General features: G+C 53.0%; 1 protein-coding gene across 1 annotated transcript in view; it reads right to left on the bottom strand.

Moving 5' to 3' along the window:
• LOC127908480 (unconventional myosin-Vc-like) overlaps positions 1-15239 on the bottom strand; it is a 106317-nt gene that overhangs the window by 10315 nt on the left and 80763 nt on the right. The window contains 5 exon segments of the mRNA XM_052467043.1: positions 1179-1242; positions 1376-1651; positions 9316-9473; positions 11636-11699; positions 15128-15221. Of these exon segments, the coding sequence (XP_052323003.1) occupies positions 1179-1242; positions 1376-1651; positions 9316-9473; positions 11636-11699; positions 15128-15221 (656 nt within the window).

The following is a 15239-nucleotide window of genomic DNA, read 5'->3' as shown; positions in this document are numbered from 1 at the left end:
ACAGAGAGGTTAGGGGGTCAGTCGTGATCAGAATAGTAATGATGGCTTGATTGTGGTCTTGTGTGGTTCAGTTGGTAAGGGTGTGGTGCTAGCATGTCGAGATAGTGGTTGTGGGTTCAATTCCCGTTGGGATTATATACATACATACATACACACAGTGTAAATGTATGCACTCACTGTCCTGCATGTCGCTTTGGATAAAAGCATCTGCAGACAATGGAATATTGTTATATGATTTCAGGGCTTGAGGATACTATCTATATCTATCTATCTATATCTATATATATATATATGTGTACCTGCGTTGGGATACTACTGTACTATATATACGTCTGCGTTGGGATACTACCGTACTATATATATGTACCTGCGTTGGGATACTACTGTACTATATATATATACCTGCGTTGGGATACTACTGTACTATATATACGTACCTGCGTTGGGATACTACCGTACTATATATATATACCTGCGTTGGGATACTACTGTACTATATATATGTACCTGCGTTGGGATACTACTGTACTATATATACGTACCTGCGTTGGGATACTACCGTACATATACATGTACCTGCGTTGGGATACTACTGTACATGTCGAGATATATATATGTACCTGCGTTGGGATACTACTGTACTATATATATGTACCTGCGTTGGGATACTACTGTACTATATATATGTACCTGCGTTGGGATACTACTGTACTATATATATATACCTGCGTTGGGATACTACTGTACTATATATACGTACCTGCGTTGGGATACTACCGTACTATATACATGTACCTGCGTTGGGATACTACTGTACTATATATATGTACCTGCGTTGGGATACTACTGTACTATATATATGTACCTGCGTTGGGATACTACTGTACTATATATATATACCTGCGTTGGGATACTACTGTACTATATATACGTACCTGCGTTGGGATACTACCGTACTATATATATGTACCTGCGTTGGGATACTACTGTACTATATATATGTACCTGCGTTGGGATACTACTGTACTATATATACACGTACCTGCGTTGGGATACTACTGTACTATATATACGTACCTGCGTTGGGATACTACCGTACTATATACATGTACCTGCGTTGGGATACTACCGTACTTTCATATATATATATATGTACCTGCGTTGGGATACTACCGTACCTGCGTTGGGTGGCTTCCTCTTCAACATTCATTTGAAGCTTTTTTGACATCTCCTCAATTTGTTCTAAAAAATAAAAAGAGAAAAATGCTTTTGTAATGACTTCCTGAGTTCCTGAGTTCCTGACTTCCTGAGCTGATTGGATAACAATGACCACGAACCTAGAGGCCGAAGTGATGGTGTAGTGTACTGTGTCTACCTGTCATCCCTCTGGTCTGCTCCTCCAGTTGCTCCTCCAGTTCCTGTTTATGTCGTTGTAGCTCTGACACCGTCTGCTTCAGTTCCGGTATGACCATGTTTTCCTGGTTCAGCCTGGTCACTTCCTGGCCGATGCTGTCGTTGACAGATATTTTTTCTTGGAACAGTTTCTGCAGCTGATTGTTTTCGTTCTGCAGGTGTTCCACCTTGAACGTCAGCCCCTCTATCTGGCTGTCGGAGACCCTCTTTCTGTTCCTTCTGCTTCCTCTCCAGCACTCTGCCGGCAGACAGACGAACAAGTCACACAGCCAGACAGACCAACCAACCAGCGTCAGACAGACCAACCAACGGCTCAGACAGACCAACCAACCGGCGTCAGACAGACCAACCAACCGGCGTCGGACAGACCAACCAACCGGTGTCAGACAGACCAACCAACCGGCGTCAGACAGACCAACCAACCGGCGTCAGACAGACCAACCAACCAGCGTCAGACAGACCAACCAACCAGCGTCAGACAGACCAACCAACCAGCGTCGGACAACCAACCAACCAGCGTCAGACAGACCAACCAACCAGCGTCAGACAGACCAACCAACCAGCGTCAGACAGACCAACCAACCAGCGTCAGACAGACCAACCAACCAGCGGCGTCAGACCAACCAACCAGCCGGCGTCAGACAGACAACCAACCAGCGTCAGACAGACCAACCAACCAGCCGGCGTCAGACAGACCAACCAACCAGCCGGCGTCAGACAGACCAACCAACCAGCCGGCGTCAGACAGACCAACCAACCAGCCGGCGTCAGACAGACCAACCAACCAACCAGCCGGCGTCAGACAGACCAACCAACCAGCGTCAGACAGACCAACCAACCGGCGTCAGACAGACCACCAACCGGCGTCAGACAGACCAACCAACCGGCGTCAGACAGACCAACCAACCGGCGTCAGACAGACCAACCAACCGGCGTCAGACAGACCAACCAACCGGCGTCAGACAGACCAACCAACCGGCGTCAGACAGACCAACCAACCGGCGTCAGACAGACCAACCAACCGGCGTCAGACAGACCAACCAACCGGCGTCAGACAGACCAACCAACCGGCGTCAGACAGACCAACCAACCGGCGTCAGACAGACCAACCAACCGGCGTCAGACAGACCAACCAACCGGCGTCAGACAGACCAACCAACCGGCGTCAGACAGACCAACCAACCGGCGTCAGACAAACCAACCAACCGGCGTCAGACAGACCAACCAACCAACCAGCGTCAGACAGACCAACCAACCAACCAGCGTCAGACAGACCAACCAACCAACCAGCGTCAGACAGACCAACCAACCAACCAGCGTCAGACAGACCAACCAACCAACCAGCGTAGACAGACCAACCAACCAACCAGCGTCAGACAGACCAACCAACCAGCGTCAGACAGACCAACCAACCGGCGTCAGACAAACCAACCAACCAACCGGCGTCAGACAAACCAACCAACCAACGGCGTCAGACAAACCAACCAACCAGCGTCAGACAGACCAACCAACCAGCGTCAGACAGACCAACCAACCAACCAGCGTCAGACAGACCAACCAACCAACCAGCGTCAGACAGACCAACCAACCAGCGTCAGACAGACCAACCAACCAACCAGCGTCAGACAGACAACCAACCAACCAGCGTCAGACAGACAACCAACCAACCAGCGTCAGACAGACAACCAACCAACCAGCGTCAGACAGACCAACCAACCGGCGTCAGACAGACCAACCAACGGCGTCCAGACAGACCAACCAACCGGCGTCAGACAAACCAACCAACCAACCGGCGTCAGACAAACCAACCAACCAGCGTCAGACAAACCAACCAACCAGCGTCAGACAGACCAACCAACCAGCGTCAGACAGACCAACCAACCAACCAGCGTCAGACAGACCAACCAACCAACCAGCGTCAGACAGACCAACCAACCAGCATCAGACAGACCAACCAACCAGCGTCAGACAGACCAACCAACCAACCAACCGGCGTCAGACAGACCAACCAACCAACCGGCGTCAGACAGACCAACCAACCAACCAGCGTCAGACAGACCAACCAACCAGCCGGACCGACCAACCAACCAGCGTCGGACCGACCAACCAACCAGCGTCGGACCGACCAACCAACCAGCGTCAGACCGACCAACCAACCAGCGTCAGACCGACCAACCAACCAGCGTCAGACCGACCAACCAACCAGCGTCAGACCGACCAACCAACCAGCGTCAGACCGACCAACCAACCAGCGTCAGACCCGACCAACCAACCAGCCAGACCGACCAACCAACCAGCGTCAGACCGACCAACCAACCAGCGTCAGACCGACCAACCAACCAGCGTCAGACCGACCAACCAACCAGCGTCAGACCGACCAACCAACCAGCGTCAGACCGACCAACCAACCAGCGTCAGACCGACCAACCAACCAGCGTCAGACCGACCAACCAACCAGCGTCAGACCGACCAACCAACCAGCGTCAGACCGACCAACCAACCAGCGTCAGACCGACCAACCAACCAGCGTCAGACCGACCAACCAACCAGCGTCAGACCGACCAACCAACCAGCGTCAGACAGACCAACCAACCAGCCGGCGTCAGACAGACCAACCAACCAGCGTCAGACAGACCAACCAACCAGCCGGCGTCAGACAGACCAACCAACCAGCCGGCGTCAGACAGACCAACCAACCAACCAGCCGGCGTCAGACAGACCAACCAACCAGCGTCAGACAGACCAACCAACCAACGTCAGACAGACCAACCAACCGGCGTCAGACAGACCAACCAACCGGCGTCAGACAGACCAACCAACCGGCGTCAGACAGACCAACCAACCGGCGTCAGACAGACCAACCAACCGGCGTCAGACAGACCAACCAACCGGCGTCAGACAGACAGACCAACCAACCGGCGTCAGACAGACAGACCAACCAACCGGCGTCAGACAGACCAACCAACCGGCGTCAGACAGACCAACCAACCGGCGTCAGACAGACCAACCAACCGGCGTCAGACAGACCAACCAACCGGCGTCAGACAGACCAACCAAGGCGTCAGACAGACCAACCAACCGCGGCGTCAGACAGACCAACCAGCGTCAGACAAACCAACCAACCAGCGTCAGACAGACCAACCAACCAACCAGCGTCAGACAGACCAACCAACCAACCAGCGTCAGACAGACCAACCACCAACCAGCGTCAGACAGACCAACCAACCAACCAGCGTCAGACAGACCAACCAACCAACCGGCGTCAGACAGACCAACCAACCAACCGGCGTCAGACAGACCAACCAACCGGCGTCAGACAGACCAACCAACCACGGCGTCAGACAGACAAACCAACCAACCGGCGTCAGACAGACCAACCAACCGGCGTCAGACAGACCAACCAAAGACAGACCAACCAACCGGCGTCAGACAGACCAAGCCAACCAGCGTCAGACAGACCAACCAACCGGCGTCAGACAGACCAACCAACCGGCGTCAGACAGACCAACCAACCGGCGTCAGACAGACCAACCAAGCGTCAGACAGACCAACCAACCGGCGTCAGACAGACCAACCAACCGGCGTCAGACAAACCAACCAACCAGCGTCAGACAGACCAACCAACCAACCAACCAGCGTCAGACAGACCAACCAACCAACCAGCGTCAGACAGACCAACCAACCAACCAGCGTCAGACAGACCAACCAACCAACCGGCGTCAGACAGACAACCAACCAACCGGCGTCAGACAGACCAACCAACCGGCGTCAGACAGACCAACCAACCGGCGTCAGACAAACCAACCAACCAACCGGCGTCAGACAAACCAACCAACCAGCGTCAGACAAACCAACCAACCAGCGTCAGACAGACCAACCAACCAGCGTCAGACAGACAACCAACCAACCAGCGTCAGACAGACCAACCAACCAACCAGCGTCAGACAGACCAACCAACCAACCAGCGTCAGACAGACCAACCAACCAGCGTCAGACAGACCAACCAACCAGCGTCAGACAGACCAACCAACCAGCGTCAGACCAACCAACCAACCAGCGTCAGACAGACCAACCAACCAACCAGCGTCAGACAGACCAACCAACCAACCAGCGTCAGACAGACCAACCAACCAGCGTCAGACAGACCAACCAACCGGCGTCAGACAAACCAACCAACCAACCGGCGTCAGACAAACCAACCAACCAGCGTCGACAAACCAACCAACCAGCGTCAGACAGACCAACCAACCAACCAGCGTCAGACAGACCAACCAACCAACCAGCGTCAGACAGACCAACCAACCAACCAGCGTCAGACAGACCAACCAACCAGCGTCCAGACAGACCAACCAACCAGCGTCAGACAGACCAACCAACCAACCAACCGGCGTCAGACAGACCAACCAACCAGCGTCAGACAGACCAACCAACCAACCAGCGTCAGACAGACCAACCAACCAGCGTCGGACAGACCAACCAACCAGCGTCGGACAGACCAACCAACCAACCAACCGGCGTCAGACAGACCACCAACCAACCAACCGGCGTCAGACAGACCAACCAACCAACGTCAGACAGACCAACCAACCAGCGTCGGACAGACCAACCAACCAGCGCCGACAGACCAACCAGCGTCGGACAGACCAACCAACCAGCGTCAGAAAGACCAACCAACCAGCGTCAGAAAGACCAACCAACCAGCGTCAGAAAGACCAACCAACCAGCGTCGGACAGACCAACCAACCAACCAACCGGCGTCAGACAGACCAACCAACCAACGTCAGACAGACCAACCAACCAGCGTCGGACAGACCAACCAACCAGCGTCGGACAGACCAACCAACCAGCGTCGGACAGACCAACCAACCAGCGACGGACAGACCAACCAACCAGCGTCAGAAAGACCAGCCAACCAGCGTCAGAAAGACCAACCAACCAGCGTCAGAAAGACCAACCAACCAGCGTCAGACCGACCAACCAACCAGCGTCAGACCGACCAACCAACCAGCCAGACCGACCAACCAACCAGCGTCAGACCGACCAACCAACCAGCGTCAGACCGACCAACCAACCAGCGTCAGACCGACCAACCAACCAGCGTCAGACCGACCAGTGCAACCAGCGTCAGACCGACCAACCAACCAGCGCCAGACCGACCAACCAACCAGCGTCAGACCGACCAACCAACCAGCGTCAGACCGACCAACCAACCAGTCAGACCGACCAACCAACCAGCGTCAGACCGACCAACCAACCAGCGTCAGACCGACCAACCAACCAGCGTCAGACCGAACCAACCAGCGTCAGACCGACCAACCAACCAGCGTCGGACCGACCAACCAACCAGCGTCAGACCGACCAACCAACCAGCCAGACCGACCAACCAACCAGCGTCAGACAGACCAACCAACCAGCGTCAGACAGACCAACCAACCAGCGTCAGACCGACCAACCAACCAGCGTAAGACAGACCAACCAACCAGCGTCAGACCGACCAACCAACCAGCGTAAGACAGACCAACCAACCAGCCGGCGTCAGACAGACCAACCAACCAGCGTCAGACAGACCAACCAACCAGCCGGCGTCAGACAGACCAACCAACCAACCAGTGGCGTCAGACAGACCAACCAACCAACCAGCCGGCGTCAGACAGACCAACCAACCAGCGTCAGACAGACAACCAACCAACGACCAGACAGACAGACCAACCAACCGGCGTCAGACAGACCAACCAACCGGCGTCAGACAAACCAACCAACCAGCGTCAGACAGACCAACCAACCAACCAGCGTCAGACAGACCAACCAACCAACCAGCGTCAGACAGACCAACCAACCAACCAGCGTCAGACAGACCAACCAACCAACCAGCGTCAGACAGACCAACCAACCAGCGTCAGACAGACCAACCAACCAACCAACCAACCGCGTCAGACAGACCAACCAACCAGCGTCAGACAGACCAACCAACCAGCGTCGGACAGACCAACCAACCAGCGTCAGAAAGACCAACCAACCAGCGTCAGCCAGACCAACCAACCAGCGTCAGCCAGACCAACCAACCAGCGTCAGCCAGACCAACCAACCAGCGTCAGCCAGACCAACCAACCAGCCAGCCAGACCAACCAACCAGCGTCAGACAGACCAACCAACCAGCGTCAGACAGACCAACCAACCAGCCAGACAGACCAACCAACCAGCCAGACAGACCAACCAACCAGCCAGACAGACCAACCAACCAGCGTAAGACAGACCAACCAACCAGCGTAAGACAGACCAACCAACCAGCGTCGGACCGACCAACCAACCAGCCGGACCGACCAACCAACCAGCCGGACCGACCAACCAACCAGCGCCGGACCGACCAACCAACCAGCGTCGGACCGACCAACCAACCAGCGTCAGACCGACCAACCAACCAGCGTCAGACCGACCAACCAACCAGCGTCAGACCGACCAACCAACCAACCAGCGTCAGACCGACCAACCAACCAACCAGCGTCAGACCGACCAACCAACCAACCAGCGTCAGACCGACCAACCAACCAACCAGCGTCAGACCGACCAACCAACCAACCAGCGTCAGACCGACCAACCAACCAACCAGCGTCAGACAGACCAACCAACCAACCAGCGTCAGACAGACCAACCAACCAGCGTCAGCGTCAGACCAACCAACCAGCGTCAGACCGACCAACCAATTCTGTCAGACCGACCAACCAACCAGCGTCAGACCGACCAACCAACCAGCCAGACCGACCAACCAACCAGTCAGACCGACCAACCAACCAGCGTCAGACCGACCAACCAACCAGCGTCAGACCGACCAACCAACCAGCGTCAGACAGACCAACCAACCAGCGTCAGACAGACCAACCAACCAGCGTCAGACCGACCAACCAACCAGCGTCAGACCGACCAACCAACCAGCCAGACCGACCAACCAACCAGCGTCAGACCGACCAACCAACCAGCGTCAGACCGACCAACCAACCAGCGTCAGACCGACCAACCAACCAGCGTCAGACCGACCAACCAACCAGCGTCAGACAGACCAACCAACCAGCGTCAGACAGACCAACCAACCAGCGTCAGACGACCAACCAACCAGCGTAAGACAGACCAACCAACCTGTCAGACAGACCAACCAACCAGTGTCAGACAGACCAACCAACACCTTAATTCAGCCTTGGATGTCAAATGATCACCGTGTGAAACAGAGATGTCTATTTTCTAAACACTCAGTAAGGTTTATTCCTAACATTGGGGCAGAATGGCCATGTGAATCCTTACGTAGCATTGCTAACATTATGTCACGTCACGTAGCAGTGCTAACATTCTGCATTGCTAACATTATGTCACGTAGCATTGCTAACATTATGTCACGTAGCATTGCTAACATTCTGTCACGTAGCAGTGCTAACATTCTGTCACACATTCTATGTCACGTAGCAGTGCTAACATTATGTCACGTAGCAGTGCTAACATTATGTCACGTAGCAGTGCTAACATTATGTCACGTAGCAGTGCTAACATTATGTCACGTAGCAGTGCTAACATTATGTCACGTAGCAGTGCTAACATTATGTCACGTAGCAGTGCTAACATTATGTCACGTAGCAGTGCTAACATTATGTCACGTAGCAGTGCTAACATTATGTCACGTAGCAGTGCTAACATTATGTCACGTAGCAGTGCTAACATTATGTCACGTAGCAGTGCTAACATTATGTCACGTAGCAGTGCTAACATTATGTCACGTAGCAGTGCTAACATTATGTCACGAAGCAGCTGCTCTTATCCAGACACCTTCAGCATAGTGAGTGTATACGTTTTTAGTACATGTGATCTCTGTGGGAATTGAACCCACAACCTTGGGATTGCAAGCATCACGTCAGTGACCATACAGTAGGGGGTTTGTGGAGACAGCACAAACTGATCTGGGACCAGTAGGGGTTTGTGGAGACAGCACAAACTGATCTGGGACCAGTAGGAGTTTGTGGAGACAGCACAAACTGATCTGGGACCAGTAGGAGTTTGTGGAGACAGCACAAACTGATCTGGGACCAGTAGGGGTTTGTGGAGACAGCACAAACTGATCTGGGACCAGTAGGGGTTTGTGGAGACAGCACAAACTGATCTGGGACCAGAGTTGATGGGAAAAGCACAAACTGATCTGGGACCAGTAGGGCTTTCTGGAGACATCACAAACTGATCTGGGAACAGATCCCCAGCTTCACAAACTGTTCTGGGCCATCAGGGCCAACCTTTTAACAGCAAAAACATCTGTAAACTGGATTGAAACTATCATTGTCCCAAATATGTATAGAGAATAATATAGTTACATATATATGTATAGGGAATAATATAGTTACATATGTATAGGAAAAATAAGTTACATACCTGGTATAGAGAATAATATAGTTACATAGATAGAGAATAATATAGTTACTATGCTCATAGAGGCCAATAATATAGTTACATATGTAAACTGGAGAAACTATAGTTACATATGTATAGAGAATAATATAGTTACATATGTATAGAGAATAATATAGTTACATATGTATAGAGAATAATAGTTACATATGTATAGAGAATAATATAGTTACATACAGTGGGGCAAAAAAGTATTTCGTCAGCCACCAATTGTGCAAGTTCTCCCACTTAAAAAGATGAAGCCTGTAATTTTCATCATAGGTACACTTCCAGAAAATCACATGGTAGGATTTTTTATGAATTTATTTGCAAATTATGGTGGAAAATAAGTATTTGGTCAATAACAAAAGTTTCTCAATACTTTGTTATATACCCTTTGTTGGCAATGACAGAGGTCAAACGTTTTCTGTAAGTCTTCACAAGGTTTTCACACACTGTTGCTGGTATTTTGGCCCATTCCTCCATGCAGATCTCCTCTAGAGCAGTGATGTTTTGGTGCTGTTGCTGGGCAACACGGACTTTCAACTCTCTCCAAAGATTTTCTATGGGGTTGAGATCTGGAGACTGGCTAGGCCACTCCAAGACCTTAAAATGCTTTTTACGAAGCCACTCCTTCGTTGCCCGGGCAGTGTGTTTGGGATCATTGTCATGCTGAAAGACCCAGCCACGTTTCATCTTCAATGCCCTTGCTGATGGGAGGTTTTCACCCAAAATCTCACGATACATGGCCCCATTCATTCTTTCCTTTACACGGATCAGTCGTCCTGGTCCCTTTGCAGAAAAACAGCCCCAAAGCATGATGTTTCCACCCCCATGCTTCACAGTAGGTATGGTGTTCTTTGGATGCAACTCAGCATTCTTTGTCCTCCAAACACAACGAGTTGAGTTTTTACCAAAAAGTTATATTTTGGTTTCATCTGACCATATGACATTCTCCCAATCTTCTTCTGGATCATCCAAATGCTCTCTAGCAAACTTCAGACGGGCCTGGACATGTACTGGCTTAATCAGGGGGACACGTCTGGCACTGCAGGATTTGAGTCCCTGGCGGCGTAGTGTGTTACTGATGGTAGGCTTTGTTACTTTGGTCCCAACTCCCTGCAGGTCATTCACTAGGTCCCCCCGTGTGGTTCTGTGATTTTTGCTCACCTTTCTTGTGATCATTTTGACCCCACGGGGTGAGATCTTGCGTGGAGCCCCAGATCGAGGGAGATTATCAGTGGTCTTGTATGTCTTCCATTTCCTAATAATTGCTCCCACAGTTGATTTCTTCAAACCAAGCTGCTTATCTATTGCAGATTCAGTCTTCCCAGCCTGGTGCAGGTCTACAATTTTGTTTCTGGTGTCCTTTGACAGCTCTTTGGTCTTGGCCATAGTGGAGTTTGTAGTGTGACTGAGGTTGTGGACAGGTGTCTTTTATACTGATAACAAGTTCAAACAGGTGCCATTAATACAGGTAACGAGTGGAGGACAGAGGAGCCTCTTAAAGAAGAAGTTACAGGTCTGTGAGAGCCAGAAATCTTGCTTGTTTGTAGGTGACCAAATACTTATTTTCCACCATAATTTGCAAATAAATTCATTAAAAATCCTACAATGTGATTTTCTGGATTTTTTCTCATTTTGTCTGTCATAGTTGAAGTGTACCATGATGAAATTACAGGCCTCTCTCTCAAGAGGCACAATTGGTTGCTGACTAAATACTTTTTTGCCCCACTGTATGTATAGAGAATAATATAGTTACATAGAGAATAATATAGTTACGTATGTATAGAAATTACACTACCTGGAAATGACCTCCTCTTCCATCATGGCACCAAGAAGTTGTCTTGTAATCACACTCATCTTAGCTATAGGAAAAGAGTCACAAACATTCATGGCCTGACAACTTGTACTGGACCTGGACCACCCTGTACTGACCACCCTGTACTGACCTGACCCACCCTGTACTGGACCTGACCCACCCTGTACTGGGACACCCTGTACCTGAACCTGAACCTCCCTGTACTGGACCCTGTACTGGACCTGAACCTCCCTGTACTGGACCTGAACCACCCTGTACTGGACCTGAACCTCCCTGTACTGGACCTGGACCCACCCTGTACTGACCACCCTGTACTGGACCTCCCTGTACTGGACCTGAACCTCCCCACCCTGTACTGACCTGGACCTGACCCACCCTGTACTGGACCCCTGAACCTCCCTGTACTGGACCTGACAACCCTGTACTACCACCTGTACTGGACCGAACCCACACTGTACTGGACCCTGAACAACCCTGTACTGGACCTGAACCTGACCCACCCTGTACTGGACCTGGACAACCCTGTACTGGACCCCTGGACCTCCCTGTACTGGACCTGACCCACCCTGTACTGGACCTGGACCACCCTGTACTGAACCCTGTACTGACCTGACCCACCCTGTACTGGACCTGGACAACCCTGTACTGGACCTGAACCACCCTGTGCTGGACCTGACCCACCCTGTACTGGACCACCCTGTACTGGACAACCTTGTACTGGACCTGAACCACCCTGTACTGGACCTGGACAACCCTGTACTGGACCTGACCTGACCACCCTGTACTGGACCTGACCCACCCTGTACTGACCCACCCTGTACTGGACCACCCTGTACTGGACCACCCTGTACTGGACCACCCTGTACTGGACCACCCTGTACTGGACCACCCTGTACTGGACCTGGACCCACCCTGTACTGACCCCTGGACCTGACCCACCCTGTACTGGACCGGACCCACCCTGTACTGGACCACCCCTGGACCACCCTGTACTGACCTGACCACCCTGTACTGGACCTGACCCACCCTGTACTGGACCTGACCCACCCTGTACTGGACCTGACCCACCCTGTACTGGACCTGTACTGGACCTGACCCACCCTGTACTGGACCTGAACCTCCCTGTACTGGACCTGAACCTCCCTGTACTGGACCTGACCCACCCTGTACCCTGACCCACACTGTACTGGACCTGAACCTCCCTGTACTGGACCTGAACCACCCTGTACTGGACCACCCTGTACTGGACCTGTAACCTGTACTCCCTGTACTGGACCTGGACAACCCTGTACTGGACCTGACCCACCCTGTACTGAACCTGTACTGACCCCTGTACTGGACTGTACTGGACACCTCCCTGTACTGGACCACCCTGTACTGGACCTGAACCTCCCTGTACTGGACCTGACCCACCCTGTACTGGACCTGACCCACCCTGTACTGGACCTGACCCACACTGTACTGGACCTGACCCACCCTGTACTGGACCTGAACCACCTGTACTGGACCTGAACCACCTCCCTGTACTGACCTGAACCTCCCTGTACTGGACCTGACCCACCCTGTACTGGACCTGAACCTCCCTGTACACCTGTACTGGACCACCCTGTACTGGACCTGAACCACCCTGTACTGGACCTGAACCACCCTGTACTGGACCTGTACTGGACCTGAACCCTGTACTGGACCTGAACCTGTACTGGACACCCACCCTGTACTGGACCAACCCCTGTACTGGACCTGAACCTCCCTGTACTGGACCTGGACAACCCTGTACTGGACCTGACCCACCCTGTACTGGACCTGACCCACCCTGTACTGGACCCACCCTGTACTGACCCTGTACTGGACCTGAACCTCCCTGTACTGACCTGACCCACCCTGTACTGGACCACCCACCCTGTACTGGACCTCCCTGTACTGGGAACCTCCCTGTACTGGACCTGGACAACCCTGTACTGGACCACCTCCCTGTACCCGGACCCCCTGTACTGGACCTGGACCTCCCTGTACTGGACCACCCTGTACTGGACCTCCCTGTACTGGAACCTCCCTGTACTGGACCAACCCCTGTACTGGACCTGACCCACCCTGTACTGGACCTGAAACCCTGTACTACTGAACCTCCCTGTACTGGACCCAACCCTGTACTGGACCTGACCCACCCTGTACTGGACCTGACCCACCCTGTACTGGACCCCACTGTACTGGACCTGGACCCACACTGTACTGGACCTGACCCACCCTGTACTGGACCTGAACCACACTGTACTGGACCTGAACCACCCTGTACTGGACCTGACCCACCCTGTACTGGACTGGACCTGTACTGGACCACCCTGTACTGGACCTGACCCACACTGTACTGGACCACCCTGTACTGGACCTGAACCTCCCTGTACTGGACCTGAACCCACCTGTACTGGACCTGACCCACACTGTACTGGACCTGACCCACCCTGTACTGGACCTGACCCCACACTGTACTGGACCTGGACAACCCTGTACTGGACCAGACCCACCCTGTACTGGACCTGAACCTCCCTGTACTGACCTCCCTGTACTGGACCCCTGACCCACCCTGTAGTGGACCTGACCCACCCTGTGAAGTGGACCTGACCACCCTGTACTGGACCTGACCCACCCTGTACTGGACCTGACCCACCCTGTACTGGACCTGACCCACCCTGTACTGGACCCTGACCCACCCTGTACTGGACCTGACCCACACTGTACTGACCTGACCCACCCTGACCCACCCTGTACTGGACCTGACCACCTGTACTGGACCTGAACCTCCCTGTACTGGACCTGACCCACACTGTACTGGACCTGACCCACACTGTACTGGACCTGACCCACACTGTACTGGACCTGAACCTCCCTGTACTACTGGACCTGAACCTCCCTGTACTGGACCTGAACCTGGACAACCCTGTACTGGACCTGACACCTGAACCTCCCTGTACTGGACCTGACCCACACTGTACTGAACCACCCTGTACCCACACTGTACTGGACCTGACCCACCCTGTACTGGACCTGACCCACACTGGACCTGACCCACACTGTACTGGACCTGACCCTCCCTGTACTGGACCTGACCCTCCCTGTACTGGACCTGAACCTCCCTGTACTGGACCTGAACCTCCCTGTACTGGACCTCCCTGTACTGGACCTGGACAACCCTGTACTGGACCTGAACCACCCTGTACTGGACCTGACCCACCCTGTACTGGACCACCCTGTACTGGACCTGAACCACCCTGTACTGGACCTGGACAACCCTGTACTGGACCTGAACCACCCTGTACTGGACCTGAACCACCCTGTACTGGACCTGACCCACACTGTACTGGCTCGGTTGTTTTCTTTTCACATTGTCCTTTCCACTGCATCAGCAACGATGGTGGATGGGTAGCCAGGACAGTATAGGGCACAGTAGTGTGAATTAACCAAGTAGACCTACTGTACCTATCGCTTCTTCTGACTGCCCCTTCATTCTCCGGTCCAGATCATCTCTCTGGGTTTGGAGGTTATGAAGATCCTTCCGTAACTCAGGTATAACCTTGGAAGAGGAAAAAAT

Source organism: Oncorhynchus keta, chromosome 17 (assembly GCF_023373465.1).
Source record: "Oncorhynchus keta strain PuntledgeMale-10-30-2019 chromosome 17, Oket_V2, whole genome shotgun sequence".
Classification (NCBI taxonomy): Eukaryota; Metazoa; Chordata; class Actinopteri; order Salmoniformes; family Salmonidae; genus Oncorhynchus; species Oncorhynchus keta.
The sequence above is the reverse complement of the archived record's forward strand: the minus strand, read 5'-3'. Positions and strand labels throughout refer to the sequence as shown.